General features: G+C 39.3%; 2 protein-coding genes across 5 annotated transcripts in view; one reads left to right on the plus strand and one right to left on the minus strand.

Moving 5' to 3' along the window:
* The window catches only part of PLA2G7 (phospholipase A2 group VII), a 67,476-nt gene extending 63,794 nt beyond the window's left edge, over window positions 1-3,682 (plus strand). For 2 of the 4 annotated variants that reach the window (XM_027838266.1, XM_027838267.1), the window contains exons 11-12: window positions 726-874; window positions 1,609-3,363. In XM_027838266.1, coding sequence (XP_027694067.1) covers window positions 726-874; window positions 1,609-1,721 — 262 coding nt within the window. In that variant the 3' untranslated portion in view covers window positions 1,722-3,363. Of the gene's footprint in view, window positions 1-725; window positions 875-1,608 lie in introns of all 4 variants that reach the window. The other 2 variants (XM_027838269.1, XM_027838268.1) reach the window with 2 other exon arrangements.
* A 3,931-nt stretch (window positions 3,683-7,613) lies between these two features.
* TDRD6 (tudor domain containing 6) lies at window positions 7,614-19,902 on the minus strand. The gene is made up of 6 exons (XM_027838357.1): window positions 15,492-19,902; window positions 13,899-15,401; window positions 12,640-12,764; window positions 11,947-12,036; window positions 7,811-7,904; window positions 7,614-7,726 (listed from the first exon to the last, which is right to left on the minus strand). The coding sequence occupies exons 1-6, from the start codon at window positions 19,900-19,902 to the stop codon at window positions 7,614-7,616; spliced, it is 6,336 nt and encodes a 2,111-aa protein (XP_027694158.1).
* Between the last annotated feature and the right edge of the window lie 259 nt (window positions 19,903-20,161).

The raw sequence follows: 20,161 nt of genomic DNA on the forward strand, positions 1-20,161 counted from the left end.
TATCTATCTATCTATCTATCTATCTATCTATCTATCTATCTATCTATCTGTCATGTCGGTGTCTCTCTAGCTGTCTGATCCCTCTATCAACAGCTAGGTGGTGCAATGGTTAGAGTGCTGGGCCTGAAGTCAGGTAGACCTGAGTTAACTCCTACCTGTAACTTTCTAGCTTGTGTTCCTGGGTAAGTCACTTAATCTCTGTCTGCCTCAATTTCCTCAACTCTAAAATGGGGATAATAATAGCACCTGTCTCCTAAGGTTGTTGTGAAGATCATTGAAGTATTTGTAAAGTACATAGCACAGTGCCTGGAATATTATAGGTGTTTAATAAATGCTTGTTCCTTCCCCCCCCCACCCCATCCCCCAACCTATCAAGATTGAATCTTCATATCTCACCCTGGCTAGATGTGTAGAGTTCACTCATTAATTTCTGGACACACATTTGATAAGTTTAAGCCCAGAACAGCTCAGAACTCACAGGCTCGAGAGATCTGCCATCCCCAGCAGATTACAGGCAGGTACTACCACACACTCAACCAAAGGCACTTATTTATGAGACAACTATGATTGTAAAATACCATAGTTGAGATCAGATCCATAACCTGGATCTTACTTGGACCCAGAGTTATGTAACATTCTTTATATTACCTTAACATGTGGCACCATTAACACATATGTACTTTTAATCTGCCATGTAATCATTTCTATTTCTTTTTTCCTTCTAGGGGATCAGTCCATCAGAACTTTCCTGACTTTACGTTTGTGACTGGTAAAGTACTTGGATGCATATTCTCATTAAAAGGAGATATTGATTCGGTTGTAGCCATTGATTTAAGCAACAAAGCATCATTAGCTTTCTTGCAAAAGCATTTAGGTAAGAAACTATCATAGGTCTTTTCATAAAATAGCCACTATTTAACACCAAGCTGGGGTGACCTATTTTCAAGTTTCAGTTCTCTTTGAGAAATCCAAATATTTAGATTATAATTTCAAAATACAAGTCTCATCGAAACTGAAAGTAAATCAAGGTAGAAATGAAAACAAAATTATTTCAGCAACACCATAAAATTTTATATGCCATGATTCAGTTTACTGTGCATATCTGTCACTGACATATAAGTGGCCTGTAGCACATATAGATATTAAATTGTATTATGCCATAAAATGGTATTATAGTACACACACACACACACACACACACACACACACACACACCAGAAGCATCCACATCAAAGAGTTTCCTATGCAGATGAAATCACAGGTCTGGAGAGGCACAGACAGACAAACAGACCAACATATGCTCACAGTATAGCAGCATTAGTAGTATATGCTTTATCTTGTAGCATATACATTTATCTCTTGAGGCTAAAATTTATATTGGGGTTGATTGTATGCTGGGTCTACTGAAAGCTGAGTTCCTCAAACATCTCCCTGCAGAGCTGCAGCTATCCACAGACATAATTTCCTAACCCCACTTTCCTTGTGAGGTTTTTTGAAATAGTTCTTTCCTTAAGTTTTTCAGAGTATTTCTGTTTAAAATTGCTAGTCACTATAATACCTTCAATTCCCTAATCAAAAAAATTGTGCACATTTGTATTTTTTTCCTAGATCTTCAGAGAAATTTTAATCAATGGGACCATTTAATTGAAGGTGAAGATAAAAACCTCATTCCAGATAGCAATGCTGATTCAGTTACATACCTTTCTGAGTACCCGGAATAAAGAAATGTGCAGTGTCAACCAACCCATTTAAAAAAAAACAAACTAAATTACGTTTCACTGAGACCGCAGTTTTTTTTTAACTATTGCCCACATACTTCTTAAAATATAGACTATGTTATAATCATTGGTTAAGACTCATCTTGATTAAAGTGACTGAAGTTTATTATGCTTAAATTCAAAGGAGTTCAGTGTACAAAATTCATAGCAGCCTGTATTTTTATTATTCTCATATTTGGGGGTGTTAATGTTTATGAAACATTTCTACATTGTCCGCACTTTCTGATGAAGGGCTAATTCAGGTAGTGATTAGTGCCCCTCTCACAGTTCAGCAAACCAGCAGCAAAGACTCATCTGCAAAAAATAATTGAGTTGATATCATCTTGGTTAGCAGGAGAGAAAGGGAGTAAGGGATGGGAATGAAGGTTGTATTCACACTTACTTCCTTTTACATTTCAGATATGGGGCACTAAACACCTTTGATCCAAGGAAAGAAGGATCAGGGAGAAAGTGCCATTCAGGGTACCGATTGGTGTCTTCCCCCGGTACCCCAGGTGGTATAATTGTCCCCAAACTAATGACCATCAGACACTTCACAGTACAGAGGAGGTAGGAATATGAAAGTAGGAGGAAAAACAGCTAGGTGGGGAAAGAAAGCAGCCAGATATTGCTAGTTACTCTTTAACATAATCCTTTGTCTAGCACAGAAAAAAACAAAACACATTCCATTTTCTGAGCAAAGAGTTTTATAATGGAAAAAAGACTTAACAAGGAAATGTCTTATCAGGATAATTATAGTATATATTCAAGAATTTTATGAGAATATTTTTCCTATATTTTCAATCTTGAAATAAAAATTATAAGATTATATGTAAAACTGTGTGATGGGGTAAAAACACAAATACACTATTTACTGGAACCTAGATCCTTAACAGAAAACTGCTCTTTTGAGATCTTAACCAAATAACTTCACTTTCACATCAGTATTTCTTAATCAATGATACCCTGATTCCAATCAGATAGGAAGGGTCTAAGAAAACTGAGGTGGTGTGGAGTGTGGGAATATAGAAAAATACATACATTGGATCATCAATACAGAAGGAAACTTGGACAGCCTGTAGTCCAATTTGCTCCTTTTTAAAATAAGAGCCAGAAAACAAAGATACCCATTGATTGAAATGGCTTAAACAAGTAGTAGTAACATGAATGAAATGAAATGTGACTGTACTACACCAAACAATGAAGAGTGAATACAGAGAGGAGTGGAAAGATGTGTATGAACTGATGCAAACTGAACAAGTAGAACCAGGAAAACAACATACACAATGTAATGTCTACAATGATGTAAATGGAAAACAATTGAGGGTGAATGTTGTGAAATTATAATCTCCAATACTGGACTCCCAAAAGACATGAGAAGCCATGTCTTCTCCTGTACCATCTTTTTTTTTTTTTTTTAAAGAGGTGGGAGACTGCAGGTTTGGAACATCACAGAAGTCAACTTTCAATGGATTGTTGACCTGTTTTTTCTTCTCTTTTTGTTATAAGAGATGGTTCCCTGGGAGGGGCAAGGATACATGGGGAATTATAGGTGATGTAAAAATGAAAGATATCAATAAAAAACCCTCTTTTTTTCCAAAATGAAGTACAGGAAGCACAAGTGATTTTGTCTAAGTCTTATGCAATCCAGGTCTTCTGATTGCCAACTCCAGTGTTTTCTCACCGCCAACCTGCATTTCCTCCGAGAGTCTTCTCCAAGACTCCAAGAGTCATGAAGCTCATTAGGTTGGAGTTCTCCAGTCGTTTCCATGCACTCTGATGCCATGTGCTTATTGACAGTTATTCAACAGACCTTCAGTCTCAATTTTGGTACTTCCAGCCTTGGTACAGATAACAAGTCATTCACACCTCCTTATTCACTACTGCCATTGTTTTTGGTCTTCAATAGAACCCAATTTGCTGAACATCCTCTGAGTCTCTGTTCTTTCTTTTTTGGCTATTTGACCTACCCACTTTTTCTGCTTATCCTTTGCTCAGGTAGCCCTTATTCTATTTCTTGAACCCAGATAGTTGGAAATACTTACAGTTTATACCCACCATATTTTCTCTTTCATTTCCATTGGGGTCACCTATTATTGTCAATTAAATGCATTGATAATACAAGCCATTACTACTAACAGTTCCCAGTGCTTTAAGGTTGATATATTTTCCTCACAAGCCTGTACCATTGCCTTATTTTAAAAATGAGGAAATAGAATGAGAAAAGCTAGTCTGTCCAGATTTACACAAGTAGGAAGTATGCAAAGCCAGGACTTAAATGTGAGACTAATGTCCTTTCTTCTTTTTGTCCCAGGTTTTTACAAATGTTATCCTACAACAAAGTATATTTCCATAGTCCTGCAATTGACTGAAAAGGGCAGAGAATATAAGATACTGCTGTGATTATTGTTTGTTGACCATAAGAAAGTATTTGATTTGGTAAAGCAAAATGAAGTTTTAATGGTTCTCCTCCAACAAAATATCTCCCAAGTACATGTGAAAAATTATACAAAATTCCTTGATAAATTCAAGGACAGATGGAACAGTAGTTTTAAAAGCACCTGTTTATGTGCCAGGCACCATGCTAAGTGCTTTACAAATATTATCTCATTCGATCCTCTTAACAAATCTGGGAGTAGATGCTGCTGTTATCCCCATTTTACAGTTGAGGAAACTGAGGCAGACAGAAGTTAAGTGATGAGCCTAGGGTCACTCAGCTAGAAAAAGTTTATCTATTGTGCCACCCGGATGTCTCAATGTTATCTCATTTAATCCTTAGAACAACCCTGGAAGGTAGGTAATATGACATCTTACAGATGAGGAAACAGACAGACAGAAGCTAAATGACTTGCCCAGGGTCATATAGTCAGTAGGTATCTGAGGCAAGATTTGAACTCAGTTCTAATAGATTCTTCTATCTCCTAGATATCTTCTAGCTCTCTAACTACTGCAACACCTAATAGATACAGAGGGATGTGTCCAGTGCTTATTTAATGAGTTTGGGAGCCCTTCTCTATTCCTTTTTTAAAAATCCATCCCATTTCTTTTATTTTTTAAAAAACATTAACCCTTTCTTCTAAATTTTGAGTTCCAGATTCTTTCCCTTCCATTCCTCCCTCATCCACAGAGAAGGTAAACAGTATATTAAGTATACATGTGAAAGTATGCAAATCATATTTCCATATTAGCCACATCAGCAAAAAAATTATACTTCAATTTGTACTCAGAATTCTCTCTCTGAAAGTAGATAGCATTTTTTTTTATCATGAGTCCTTTGGAATTGTCTTGGATCACTGTATTGATCAGATTAGTCAAGTCTTTCACAGTTGATCATCTTTATAACATTGATGTTACTGTGCACAATAATCTGGTTCTCACTTCACTTGGCATCAGTTCATCTAGGTCTTGCCATGGTTTTTTTTTTTTTTTTTTCTGAAACCACTTCCTTCATCATTTCTTACAGCACAGTAGTACTCTATCATAATCATAGGCCACAACTTGTTCAGTTATTCCTCAATTGATGACCATGCCCCCAATTTCCAATCCTTTGCCACCACAAAAAGAGTGGTTATTTGTTTACATATTGATCCTTTTCCTTTTTTCTCTCTTTGAGGTACAGACCTAGTAGTGGTATTGCTGGATCAAAGTGCATAGTTCCAAATTGTTCTCCAGAATATTTGGACCAGTTCACAACTTTACCAACAGTGCGTTAGTCAACCTATTTTCCCCTATTCCCTATATATTTAAGAAATAAGGCCTGTGTTAGAGAAACTTGCTGTAAAAAAAATTTTATATTACTTCATTGTCTGTGGTACCTTGTAGCAATATACAGTTTTCCTGATTATCTCTTTCAATTAAGTCTATTTTTGCCTTGTCTGAGATCATGCTTGCCACCCCTGACTTCTTTTTCACTTAAGCAGAAGCATAAAAGACTCTGCTCCAACCCTTCATTTCAACTCTTGTGTCTTTCTGTCCCAAGTGTGTCTCTTGTATGCAACATATTGTTCAATCCCGGTTTCCAATCCCTTCTGCTATCGGCTTCTGTTTTATGGGTTAGCTCATCCCATTCACATTCAGTTATGATCACTATGTATTTCCTTCCACCTAATTTTCCTCTTTTTTTTCTTTTTTATCCTGTCCCTTCACAAAAGTCTGTTTTGTTTCCAACCACAGCCTCCCCCACTAAGCACTCCCTTTTATCATTCCCTTCTTCCATATCTCTTATCCATTTCCCCTCCTATCTCCCTACTGGGCAAGATAGATTTCTATACCCAACTGAATATGTATGTATTCTTTCCTCTCTGAACCAATTACTAAGAGAATGAGGTTCAAGCATTGCCCACCACCACCCCATTTTCCCCTCCACTATAAAAGCTCTTCCGTGCATGCGTCCTTTGAGAAAATTTGAACTCTACCTCTCCTTTCTTCCTTCTCCCAGTGCATCCCTCTTTCTTAGTCTTAACATTCTTTTTGTGGAGATCATCCCAACATAATCAGCCCATACCTGTGCCCCCTGTCTATTCAGACTCCTTCTAACTGCCCTAATAATAATAAAGTTCTTAGGAGTTATCATCTTCCCATATAGGAATGTAACCAGTTTAACTGCATTAGTTATTTATGATTATTCCTTTCATGTTTAACTTTTTATGTTTCTCTTGAGTTTTGTTTGAAAGTCAAATTTTCTATTCAGTTCTGGAATGTTTGGAAGTCCTCTATTTCATTAAATTTCCATTTCTCCCCCTCCCCCAAAAGATTATGATCAGTTTCGCTGGGTGGGTTATTCTTGGTTGTAATCTTAACTCTTTTGCCCTCTGGAACATCATATTACAGGCCTTCTGCTCCTTTAACATGGAAGTTGCTAAATTTTATTTGATCTTGACTGTGACTCCACGTTATTTGAATTGTTTCTTTCTGGCTGTTTGCAATATTTTCTCCTTGACCTAGGAGCTCTGGAATTTGGCTATAATATTTCTGAGAGTTTTCATTTTGGGATCTCTTTCAGGGGGTGATCAGTGGATTCTTTCAATTTCTATTTTATTCTCTAGATCTAAGACATCAGGGCAGTTTTCCTTTATGATTTCTTGAAATGTGATGTCTAGGCTCTTTTTGATCATGGCTTTCTGGTAGTCCAATAATTCTTAAATTATCTCTCCTTTTTCAGGTCACATTTTCTCTTATTTTTTTTTTTTATTTCTTTGACTTCATTTTACTGTTACCTGGTGTCTTGTAGTCATTAGTTTCAACTTACCCAATTCAAATTTTTAAGGAACTATTTCCTTCAGTGAGCTTTTGTACCTCCTTTTCCATTTGGCCTATTCTGTTTTTCAAGGTGTTATTTTCTTTAGTAATGTGCCTCTTTTCTGCCTCTTTTGCCAAGCTGCTAATTCTCTTTTCATAATTTTCTTGTATTACTCTCATTTCTTTTCCCAAGTTTTCCTCGACTACTCTTCTCTCTTTCTTTAACCTGTCTAGGAATTTTTGTTGGGCTTAGTTCCACTTAGCATTTTTTCTTTGAGGCTTTGCTTGTAGCTATTTTCACATTGTTGTTTTCTTCTGAGTTTATTTATTGGTCTTCCCTGCAACAATAGTGGCTCTCTATGGTCAGATTCTTTTTTTGTTATTTGCTCATTTCCCCAGCCTATTTCTTGACTTTGAACTTTATGTTAAAATTGGGCTCTATTCACCTGGAGGTGGGGAAATATTGTGTCAAGTATCAGGCTTTTTCATACTACTGTTTTCAGAGTAGTTCGGGGGATCTACTAGTTTTCAGTGCTTTCAAGATGGTGTTATCCTGGGAGAGGTGTGGTCACTGCTTTCCTGATCTGTGCTCTGGTTTTTACTCAGAAAAGGCCTCTGCTATCCTGCAGCCATAGGTTTTAGTGCTCCTCTCAGCCCTGGAAATGTGACCAGAATCCCTGTTCTCTTCGAATCACAAGCATTCCTCTCTGCTCTTGAATTCTGACCCAGAACTGCTTGTGAGCACAGAGTTACCAATAAGTGCCAGCAAAGGGTCCCCTGTAATCTCTTTCTGACCAGTTGTCTGTCCCCCTTACTATCTCTGGGCTGACAGCCCCTGAAGCTGCAGCTGCTGCTGCTGCAGCACCTATCTCTAAGGCTCACTGCTGGTGCTCTTGCCAACACTCTGGGCTTGTGCCCACCCCCGTGTTGCAGACTACTCCTATAGACCTCCTAAGTTGTTGTAGGCTGGAAAAATTTCTCCCTCTGATCTTTTATTGGCTTTGCTACTCTGAAATTTATTTGAGGCATTGTTTTAAAATTACTTGGAGGGAAATAGTGGGAGGGTTCAACTGGGTCCTGGCCTATACTCTGCCATCTTGGCTCCCTAACGCCCTTTCTACTGTACCATCCTAGCAAGATTATTTGCTTCTGAAGACACCCTTTCAACATGTTTAAAATACCCATCAATTCACTCACATTAATTCTGGGGCTAACCTGCAAATCATCTCTAAGAAAAGTACTCAATGTACAGCAACTAGCAATGGGGTGTTTTTACCTATTCCTAGGAAACAGTTTACAGAAAGCTCTTGTTGTTGTTTTTTTCTTTTTAATCCAAAAAATTGGTGATTTCTAGTAGAAAGTACTTTACAGTGAGAGACAAAATGGAACCTGTCTTTGTTTCTGTGGTCTTAAGTAAGAACCTTTTTAAGCCTCTTCTGTTACAGTAGAACTAATGTACCTTTCCAGCAGGTAATGAGAACCATGGGGCATAACAAGGTCCTAAATTGCCATTTAAGTCAAAGTAAAATCACTTAATGTTAATGATAATATCTTAATTTTTAAAGGGTAACATATGAATAGTATATCTATTAAACAAAATGTGATTAACCCACCATGCTGGAGAAAGTCCAATTAATATTTCTGAGCTCCAGCTATATCACTATTTTATCTGGAGCTTCCTTCCTAATTACAAGTATATGTGCAATTAAAATGAATTTAGACCTGGGGGGTAAAGAGAGAGAAGTGCTAGCATTAAAGGGGACCGAGAAAGACTTCTTGCAGATGGGATTTTACATGAAGGCTGGAAGGAAGCTAGGAGATGGAGATGAGAGAATTCCAAGCATGGGAGAGAGCCAAGGCAGGAGATGGAGTGTCTTGTGGAACAGGTATCGTGGATCATAAAGCAGGTGGAAGAGTATAAGGTTTAAAAAGACTGGATAGGTAGAGTACTTCCTTTTACTTCTATAGAATCACACCTCAGATCTAATCTTGCAGTTGTAGGAGTCAAAACCCCTGCTCCATTTATCATCTAGAGCCTGTCTGAACTTAACTAGACTGGCTCTTGAACTAATCCAGGGGTGGGGACCCTACGGCCTCGAGGCCACATGTGGCCTCCTAGGTTCTTGGGTACCACCTTTTGATTGAGTCCAAGTTTTACAGAACAAATCCTTTTACTACGAGGATTTGTTCTGTGAAGTTTGGATTCAGTCAAAGGTACCGTACTTGAGGACCTAGGGGGCCACCTGTGGCCTTGAGGCCACAGTTTCCCCACCCTTGACCTAGTCTATTACTGGACCCTCACACAAAACCTTTCCAACTTAGTATGGCACCCAACTTGATGGCTAAACCTCAAGAAAGGCATTGGGGAACTAGAAGCTTATATGTCTTCAAAAACTCAGTCTCCTTTAAATTACAAAGCTTAGAGATTCTCAAGATTAGCATGCCCAGAAGGCAAAATTAGTAACAAAGATATATTTAGGCTAGATGTAAAGAAAAACTTTCTAACAATCACAATACTCAGATGAAATGGACTGCTTCCCAAATGACTGCTGTAGTGGGAATTGTCACACTATGCTGCTGGTATGGAGAAGTAGGATAGTTTCAGAAACAAGTTAAATGTCAAATAATCAAACCCACCTATTTCTCTCTATATATCCTTTATTAAGGATTTTTTAAAAAAAGACAACCTACACAACCACCATCTTTTAAGGGCAAATTTTATTCAGTCTTGTCATGTTATACATACTCAAATTTAAACAAGTGGTCAATTATTTATTCACCAGAAAGTAAAGACAAAACTTCCGAACAAAGTAGAGCTATTACTAACAAATGAGACCCTTCTGAAGTAGTGAGTATCACATAATATACACAGGTCATGTATAACATTTTCTGTCATAAAGATTTTCCCCCTAATTTATATACTATATTTACATATATTCACTTTCTGAATTTTGACTAATATGGACAAATATTCCATGTCAAAGATAAGAACTATTATTCAGATTTAAAGAGAGATGTTGCAAATTCTTTATTTACATAGATAGTGCCACAAAATACCATAGATATATCCAACCTGAGATTTGTTAGTTTTTTTTTTTAAATCATTTTCCAAAATGGTAAGTTCTTCTCAAGGATATGAACCCACAATTTTTCTGCCAATCTGAATCTTGTAAACAAGATGCCACACATTCAGGAACTATTTCATGATTTCTGGGCAACATCTAAGGCTCCACATTTAAATCACCTCCAGATCGTTTTTCTAAAACCAGAGGGTTTGTAAAGCCTAAAGCTGAGAGAGCAGAAACAAAGGAAATATTATTTGTGCAGATGCTGCTTTATTCCTAGATCAATACTAGAGACAGATTTTTTTAGTTGCAGAAATTACACAGATCTGGTGAATGTTCAATTTGCTTTTAATCTTTGTCATAAGTTTGGGATGTGAGATAGATAAAAGTCATTAAGATTTATATGAATCTGTCATAACTATGTCTTTTGAGAATAAACAAGCCAGAACACCCTAAAATTTCCCAAAGTCAACTACTCAAACTACATACCCATTGTTCTCAATTAACTTTATGCCTAACATCACCAAAAGCAGGTAGCCTAAATCAATCTATAAAATTAAAGGGAAAAAATCCAGTGGAACATGTACTTGGTTACTACTAAGTCATTTTGGCTAAAGTATTTACTCTTTAGTATTAAGACCAAGAAAACTAACCATTTTACTTTTCCTCTGGAGGCAACAGTGATATCAGCGGTGTTTAAGATTACTACTCAAAATCTGTGTCTCAAAATTACCTTTAATAGCAGTGTCATCTGTTGAGTTTAAGTAAAAATCTTTTTCCAATGCTTGATACACACCCTACCAAAAGAAAGCCCAGAATTACTACCCACACCGTGCTACATACAAAGTGACTAAAATAAGATGAGGTTGGGTGTGGGGGAGGGGGAGAAACAAGAAAAGCAAAAGGCTGCAAAACATCTGACAGAATTAAAATTAAATTAAAGAATAGTGTTCAACTTCTCAGTTTTCTAAATAAACTCATATATCCAATCTAGCAGAATTAAACTAAGTAGCTTTTTTGTCTAGTTTTAAAGAATTATGATGAGGTTCGGTGGGGAGAAGCACCTATAAAGATATAATAGATTTCAGGATGGCAGAGGAAAATTATCAAATACAAGTATTGCTATCCACCTAAAAAAGTTAATTTTAAATTAATGGGTCAATGGAGGTTGGATGAATATACACACCAGATGAAGGGGACCTCCTTAAATATAAACTTTTATCCCAAATGGGAAATATTAACACAGCTTCCCCATGAGATGACTCGCCAAAAATATGTTTAATGTAGTGCCTTTGCTCAATACTGAAGACTTTTTAAATGAAACTTGGAAAAATTTTTATTGTGATAATCAAAGTGTCAAGACAATTCATTAAAACACCTCCAACATGTGCATTACACAGGTTATAGTCACAAATGGAAAAACCCATCTATTTGCTGATAGGAAAGTTTTGGTTTTTTTTTTTTCCAAGAGTCAAGGGTGACAGGGTTAAGTAGTCAACCTACAAAGCCAAGCCCCCAGATGTTGTACATCACCAGATTTTCTTCTCGGTTAGCTATTTTGTTTCCTTTAAATCTTCTTCCCAAATGTGTCAAGCGCTCATTTGGTTTGAGGTGTTATGGAAAAAAAAACTTGTTTAGTAAAACCAAAGATTATTATTATAAATCTAGGCATTCAGAACATCAGTTTTCTGAAGTCAATTTTGCTTTCAAGATTTCCTTTATAATGTTCTATATAATGTTGGTTTTAGATTATACTCAATTAAAAATTCCAAGACTGGGGACTAAAGTATGAAGCTTAAGAAATGGAGACAAATACGCTATACTTTAATGTACTGTTAAGGTACTTCCCAATAACTTTACAATAATAAAATTTTATAATTCCATACCTCAGATGGACTGTTATTTAATTTAGGTATTCCATTCCAGACATTTTCTGGGTTCACTATTTCTTCCATACCATTTGAAAGGTTCAGAACCTTAGAAAGATAACCATGAGTTTATTTTAGACAAGGGGCTATAACCCAAATCAAAATTTAAGTTGTAATGAAACAGATATCATGACACCTAGAATGATCAGATCCAAATTTTAAAATATTTACTATTTGCTAACTTACAAGGTATCATTTTAATTAAACTTCCAATTTGTTATTAATGAAAAACAAACCATTTCAGTGAGGTTAACAGACTATATATATTCCAAGTAAAACAAATGAAATACTCAGGGAGATTTTCTTTTTTATTGCACTTTTGTTGTCATACGAATATGGCAGACAGTGCAAAAACCTTGGAAATGCTTTTTTTTTCCTTTTTCTTTAGTAACAAGAAAGCAAGTTTCCCATGCTTCTGTAATCTCACAGAAGACCACAGTAAGAACAACTGTATTGCTAGAACAACTTCTTCAAGGCATTTTAGGGTAGCTGCGTCAGCATAGTTAGCCTGAGAAATAAATAGGTGCTGATTTTATTTCATATACTATAACAAAAGGCATTTTCTACCGGAAGAAGTCCTCTTTTAATGCCACTAAATTTTTCTTAACACTCCAATAATTATTTGACCTGAAACACTTAAATCCAATTTACCTTGGTACCTTCATCAGCTATTTCCAAAATCCGGCACTCAGACCAGGTATTCCTTAGGCTTGACCAGACAACACATTTCGAACCAATGGTGAATCCTTCAAGAGTATAGGTATTCTCCATTTGAGCTAGAAAATTCAAAAAAAGTTAGGCTTTCTTGTCTATACCTTTTTTCCCAAAATTCTTTAGATCCTGGATTTTCAAAGCATTTTCCAAAATTGCCTTTATTCCTTGGTGGATTTTTTTTAATAGATTCAATGAATTTGTTCTTATCCTTTCCCCTTCTACTTTTATTCTCCCATCAGCCATTGATACCTTTTTTCCTCACCTTTTGGTCACAATGGGAAAAGTGTCACCAAAGAGCCAATCAGAGAATAGGAGTATGCTCAAGGGTATGTAGTATTATCTCAGACAAAGTAATCTTAGCCCTTCAAAAAATCCAAATGCCAGTGAAAGTTAGATGCTTGCCATTTTCTATAACCATACCACCAGCCTAACCAGAACAGAAAAATGGCAGACTATCTTAAAGCAAAGGAACAGAATTTTTAATTTTTATATTTCTGACTTTATAAATCTTTATAAATTTTTTCTTATTTATCTTCTTTTATTAAGGACAAGTTTTCTAAAACAATTCTGAGTTTTTTAAGTTCATAGGAAATTAAAAACACAACAGTTTGGCATAAGAGACTTGTAAGCATCATAAAATGATGGCGAAGGAGGAAAAATGTTAAAAATTATCCTCGTATGTAAAATGAGGCTGTTAGAAATGCCAAATATTTAGGATACCATAACACTTAAGAAATTTTAAAATCACTGATTCAGGAAATTGAGTCTCTGCCCATCAGTGCATAAAGGAAATAACTAAGCAGTTTCAAAATGTCTCTATAAGTGAACATATGACAAATATACATTTTGATGTAAGATACTGTATCAAGATATGCTGAGTTAGATCTTAACCCATCTTTAAAAATTAAGATAACTTCAAGTCCATAAATCTCTATTTTATTAGGAATAAGTTACCTACAGCTTAGATAAATCCTGCCCATCCCCCCACCCCCTACCCCTATAAATCTGCCATTTCTTGGTGTCTTCCACACAAATTAAACACACATACGCACACACACAAAACAAACAAACAAACAAAAAAACCTTTGAGATTCAAAATTTCCTAGCTTAAGAAATTCAGTCCCTGAAAGGATGAATTATATACATCACTAACTTCAATAAAAAGTAATGAGGAAGTAAAAAAAAAAAAATCGTACCTGAAGCATGGTCTGTTAAAGCATTCCCATGGTTTTCTTCCGCCTTTATTTCTTCTTCAGGGAGCAAGTGAGTCAAAGATTCAACAACAAGTCTGTTTTTGTACTCTGTAAATACTTCTTTGTACAAGTTATGTGTAGTTTCAGTTTTGGAATATATTTTGCATCTGCCAAAGGGTTTTAGGTGATTTGGTTCTCCGGGGTCCTCCAGACACAGAGTTTCCTGTGACTTCTGACTCACCTTTGAAAAGGGGCAAGTCTCCTTATCTAAAGACAGAGGCACTATAGGAGGTTCTAGTTCTAGCTGTTTCAATTTAGAATCATTTGAGAGCTGGACTGTAAACTGTTCCAGGGTTACTTTTGAGTCACATCCCTGGGAAAGCTGGGCCATGGGAGGTTCCAGGTCCAGTTCTTTTGCTTCTTCACCAGCTAGGGAAAGCTGTAATTCAATGGACTCCAGTTTCAAGAACTCTTTTGATTCTTCCATCGGGAAGGGTATTTCAAGGGAATCTAGTTCTAACATTTCCTTTGTCTCAATTCCTGGCAGCAGAGTTTCTAGTCCTGTAATCAGGTTTTTGTCATTCTCAAACTCGACCTTTTCGGCCAAGGAGCACTCTACCCTACTATCTCCAGTGTTGTCTTTGCTAGGCTGTCCCACTGCAGGCACAAAAGCAATGATGGCTTCACTTTCAAAAACAGAACTTGGTTTGGTTTCAACATGGTTTAATCCACCACTTATATGGAAAATATCTCCTTGTGGTTCCACACAAAGCAAGTCATCTTGTACAACTTTGTTAGGCTTATTTCCAACATCAAGACTCGGCGGCATGGGAATATCTGCTTCACTCTGTTCGTTTTCAGATAAAGTCTTTGGGAATTCCTCATCAGTTGTACGGAATTGACTGGAAAATTTTAGCATTTTCTCATTAAGATTATCACCTTCATACTTTAATTGAACCACTGCCAGTGGTATATCGCAAACATCCTTTTTGATCTCTAAAACAGTAAGCTCTAAAACACCTTCTGTAGCTATTTCATAAAAATAGTCGTTTTCTTCAAAAGAACATATACCTTCTAAAACATTATATCCTGATAGACAACAGGGGAAACACTGCATATTAACATTCAGGAGGTCACCAGGGATATTCCACAGGGCATTTCTGCCAAAATTTACAGCATTCCCGAAGTCCACAAACCTGACCGATATGAGGTCTCCCTCTAGCACATCAGTAACAAGTCCCCTGTAAAAACGTCCATCTTCGATGTATTTAACAATACAGGCCACACCTGACTGAATAACTGAAATGCAGTCTGCACAGAATGCCGCATGTTCTCCAGCAGCCTGCACCTGGGGGTCCAAGCAATCAAGGACTTTTGTGTCGGCAAACTGACACCAAAAATACTCTGGTCCATCAATCACAGTAGCATAGACTTTTATCTTATTTACTTCTGGAAAGTACCAGTTAAGCAATTTAAAATTTGTTTTGCCAGGATCTTTAAGGGACTCTTTAGGAGGAAGAAGAAGGGGTAAAAGAGGAGGAGGAAGAGGAAGAGGGGCACGGGGATGAGAGTCTAACACAGTCTCTGGATTGGTACCTATATTTATCTGGGCAGAAGTTTCTACTTGTGATTTCGCACTAGATATAAATTTGCTCATCATATCTTCTGATATTACACCCTGCTCATCCGTAAGCAAAACATCCCACTTATCTTCAGATTTCATGACAAATTCACAATTTATCTGAGCCTCACCTGTTCTCTCTGAAAAGTAAAGGTCTTGACATTGGTTTTTAGTTGGCAGGATATGAAGCCTACCCAGGGTACAGTGAATACTCATCCCTGGAACTAAGGCATTAACTTTCTGAAGCTTGCTTAGTTTGCTAATGTTGACCACTGAAGTGTTTCCATAGTCTATAAATTGTACAGTGACAAGGTTGCCAGACTGCTCTTTAACTACAGCCCGATACCTCAAGTCATCCTCTGGAAAAACCGCACACAGCAACTCTCCCTTTTCTAGAGGTTGTCCAACAAAACCTTCATGTCTTATTTTATCATCATTTAACTTCTCTGAAATACTCGCAAGTTCATCTTCATCATCGGCTAATTGAATATAAAAGTCTGTTAGATCATTGATATGGGAAACATATACCTTAGTTTTAAAACCAGGCACAATACTCTTCTTAGGTAGATCACAAAATTTAAGTGGTAAGTCCTTATTTCTCTCTAAGACTTGTGCAGAAGGTTGAATAGAATTCTCTCCTATTTTATCAGGTGGGTGGGACACTTGATAATTTTGACTTCCCACAGATTCCTGATAATTAGTTAACAAGCCTATCTTGGTTGAACTTTGTAAGTGTTTTAATTCCTTACATGCTAAACTGATTTTAGGTTTGCATGATTCTCCCTGGATCTCTGATATGCATAATTTGTTTGCTGTTTCGCTGGAATATCCAGCAAGTAATTTCCTATTTTCACTTTTTACTTCTCTAAGGGTTTGGGCTGAAGAGAGAAACTCTTCATTTTCTACTTTCTTTGGCCTTTTGTAACCTAGTAAACCCAACTTCTCATTTATTTTAGCATTAATCTGAACACTACCATCATACAATTCAATAATCAACCTTCCATCTGGATCTTTTGCTACAACTAAAGCCTTCAATGATTTGTCTAGTACAGCCTCTTCAAACCAACCTGCAATTTCTTTAGGAGTATTATCATAGACATCAGACAAAGAACATTTCACAGCTTGCATGGGCAAAAGTAAGAGATCATAAGCATCACCTGGGATGGGAAGCAAGTCTTCATCTGTAACCACATGAACATTCCCAAAGTCAACAAAGAAAACTTTGTTTGGTTCTTTGCCTGTAACTATTCCTCTATACCAATTCTGGTCACTATATTTTGCAAGGCACAAGATTCCAGGGCTTAATGAAGATGTTTTAGAATGTTGTAAGACTTTGCTTAATCGAAAAATATCACTTGACAGCTGCTCTAGCACACCTGAGCTCCTTGCAAGCTGGCAATAAAAGGTCCAAGGTCCATCAACGTGTGTTACAAAAACAGCTTCTTCGCTTCCAATTTTGATGTCATGTGTGGAATAATAGTAGGAATGGAGCTGCATGGAGGATGCTAGAGGTTTCTGAAGTCTAACTTGTCTTGCAAACCCAATTTCTGTTAGGTAGCGGGAAGCACTTTGAAAAGGAGTTAGTAAGTCTACCACATTAAAGAGTTCTTTATTATTTATTGCTGCAAGGGCAAAAATCGTGCATTTCAACTCCAGATTATCTTCCCAGGCATTATCTACAAATTCTTTAAAAGCTTGAATTGCTCTTTCATCCCAAACAAAGGGATTCTGACCAGCTGGTTGAATTAAATTGTAAAGGCTGCATCTAAAAGCTTGAGCCTTTAACTTTAAAAATTCATCATTGATTGAATAGATATTCTTCATAGAGACTACCTCTTTATTTCCATAGTCAACAAATATTACTTTGGCCTTGTCAGCAGAAGGGGTTCCACTAATAATCAAAGCTCTGGACCATTTCCCATTAATAGTACGCTTTGCCAAGCAAGCTGGACTGATTCCCTGGTATGGAGTGGCAGAATTCTTGCAAAAATCCTGAATTTTACACATTAGGGTTCGGAGACTTTGAACGTTTCTGGTCAGTTGGCACCAGAAATATCCAGGGCTTTCAACATAAGACACTTTGACTTCTACTGTGCTCCCAACTTCCAACTGACCTTTACAGGGAGAGTCTGGCTTAATTTCCAAATAATTTTGTACTAGCGGAGAATAGATGGGCATATTTCTAGTTTTCTCTGTTGACTGCATGATTGATTCGCCAAAAGAGCTTTTTGTAACAATTGTTCTTTTAGTCACAACCTCTGAAACTGGAGGCTTGTTATCTTTCTTTCCCCATTGTCCTACTCCAATTTTCCTGGCAGAAGACACTCTGTTACAATCGGCACTTAGTTGATTTGGAATTTGCCCCTGGAAATCAGCAGGTGGCCTGATGTCCATCATCTCAAATTCTTGGTATTTGGCATATCCAGCTTGGGCAATCAATTTGCTTACATTTTCTTCCCCCATCCTTGATTCATCAAGAATTTCAATGACATACTGGCTATCCTGCTTATCAAGAACATGAATGACCAACTCCTTGTGCAGCACTGTCTTTTTGAAATAGGAAATTGCTTCTCGGCTCCAGCTTTCCCCCAAGGGCCAGATATCAGCTAGACAGCACTTCAATGCCACTGCTGGGAGCTGCCTGAACTGGGGAAGCAGCATTTTTACATCATAGCAGCCCACTGTCTCTGTATTGCCCCGATCTACCAAATGCACCTCCACGCTTTTGTCCCCCACCAATCTAGTGACTACAGCCCTATAATACCCATGCTCTTTCCATTTGGCACAGCAGAGATGGTCGGGCACGGGTTGCAGGACTAAGCCATCCAGCTTTCTCGATGAGTAGAAGTTACACATACTCCTCACTAACTTGCCAAAGGGGCCGCTGTGTTTTCTCAATCTGATCCAAAACTCCGAGGGATCTTTAACAAATTCCACCTGGGCATCATAGAAAGAATTAGCCTTCAGGCGCACAGTTTTCAGGATTGCGGGGGACAGGTCATCTTCCAACCCTTCCTCAGGTTCAGACTGCTCCTTCCCTTCCTCTTCTTCTAAGCCTGGGCTCTGGAGAAGTCTGTCCGCTAGACAGCAGGACTGGACCCCGAAAGCACAGTTGAGATTAATCCCATCCTCTCCATATAAGGTTACATAATAAACATGTTCAAAGGAACTATAAAATTCAATTTTGGCATTCACTGCCTGACCTAGGATTAGGGCCTTGAGGTCTCCTACTTGGGAACGAGACCAACCTCGCCCACCATCCCAGAGTCCATACAAGGCACAGGGATAAGTAACTACTGGCATCCGAAAATATTCAGGAAGCAAATATCTCAAACTACCACAGTTCACTAGCTCCTTCCTCCCATAGTCTACATGCAGCACTTGGGCGCAGCGTTGGGGTCGAAAATTCTCCAGCAGCTGCGCACGGTACCACTGTCCGTCCAGGCCACAAGCAGCGCACGGGGAGCCGGGCTTGTCAGGGTTTTCCTCCCTCTCCTCCCAGCTGCTGCTTCTCCCACTTTCGTCCCCGGTACCTGTTGCCCGATAGGCATGGGCCATGCTGTCCGACAGCCGGCGGATCTCCTGGGAAAGGCTGCGGAGCTGGCAGTGGAGGCGGTGGGGGTGGCACACTTGGGTCACCACCACGGGCTCCGTGACACCCAGCTGCAGCTGGGGGTAGAAGTAATCCAAGAGCTGTGGGGGCTCCTGCTTGGGCAGGGCCTGCGGGAGGAGCACTGAGGCCCCCGCTGCATTGATGTAGCGCTTCAGCAGGGATCGAAAGAGGCTGTCTGGCACCTGTTGAGCCAGGCCCAGGTCCTGCATCTGCTGGAACACGGTGGGCACCTCCAGCAGCACCAGGCGCTGGGGAAGAAGCACATCCTGCACACGGCCCTGCACCTCCTTGCCCTGGAGGTGGCCAAGGAAATCCACCGCGCCTCGGGACCACTGCTGGGGCTCCCCGCCTCCACCTCCCCCGAGCGGCACCAGGCTGGTCAGCACGCAGCCCAGCACCTCTGACGGCAGATGGAAGAACTCGTTGCGGCCCGGGGCCAGGGCTGTCGAGTTGGCCGTGACTGTGCGACCTTCGTCCAGGAGGAAGACCCGGCACTCCTGCTCTTGGCGGCTAACCACGCGGCAGCGATGCCAGCGGTGCCCCAGCTGCACGAGGCACAGCTCGCCAGGGTTGGCAGCAGGCATGGCCCGGGTCCGGGCCGCCACCGCCGCTGCAGCCACCTGGATGTCATGGCCCAATCGCATGTACTCCTCCCGCCGGTCGCCCACCAGCCCCCACAGCTGCACGGGGATCACCTCCGGGTGCACGTCCACGAAGGAGATGCGCAGTGTGATGGGGGCGCCGGGGCTGGGCAGTGCGGGCATGGAGCACATAGTGAAGGCGGGAAGCAAAGGAGACGAGGCGAGGAAGGAGAAGCAGGAGAAGGAGGCGAGGGCGGAGAGGGAGGGCTGGAGCGCGGGCAGTGGGCAAGCGAGGCACGGAACTGGGAGGCTGGCTTCTCCCCCGGAGGCTTCCCCCACCACAGGCAGTCCCCGGACACTGGGTAGAACACGTGCTGAGATGGGTCCTCAGATGACCAAGCCCCCAGGAAGAACGCGCCGCGAAGCTCGACGGCCAGTGGGCGACCTGAAC

The sequence above is a fragment of the Vombatus ursinus genome, unplaced genomic scaffold (assembly GCF_900497805.2).
Source record: "Vombatus ursinus unplaced genomic scaffold, bare-nosed wombat genome assembly UNPS02014826.1, whole genome shotgun sequence".
In the NCBI taxonomy this organism is placed as follows: Eukaryota; Metazoa; Chordata; class Mammalia; order Diprotodontia; family Vombatidae; genus Vombatus; species Vombatus ursinus.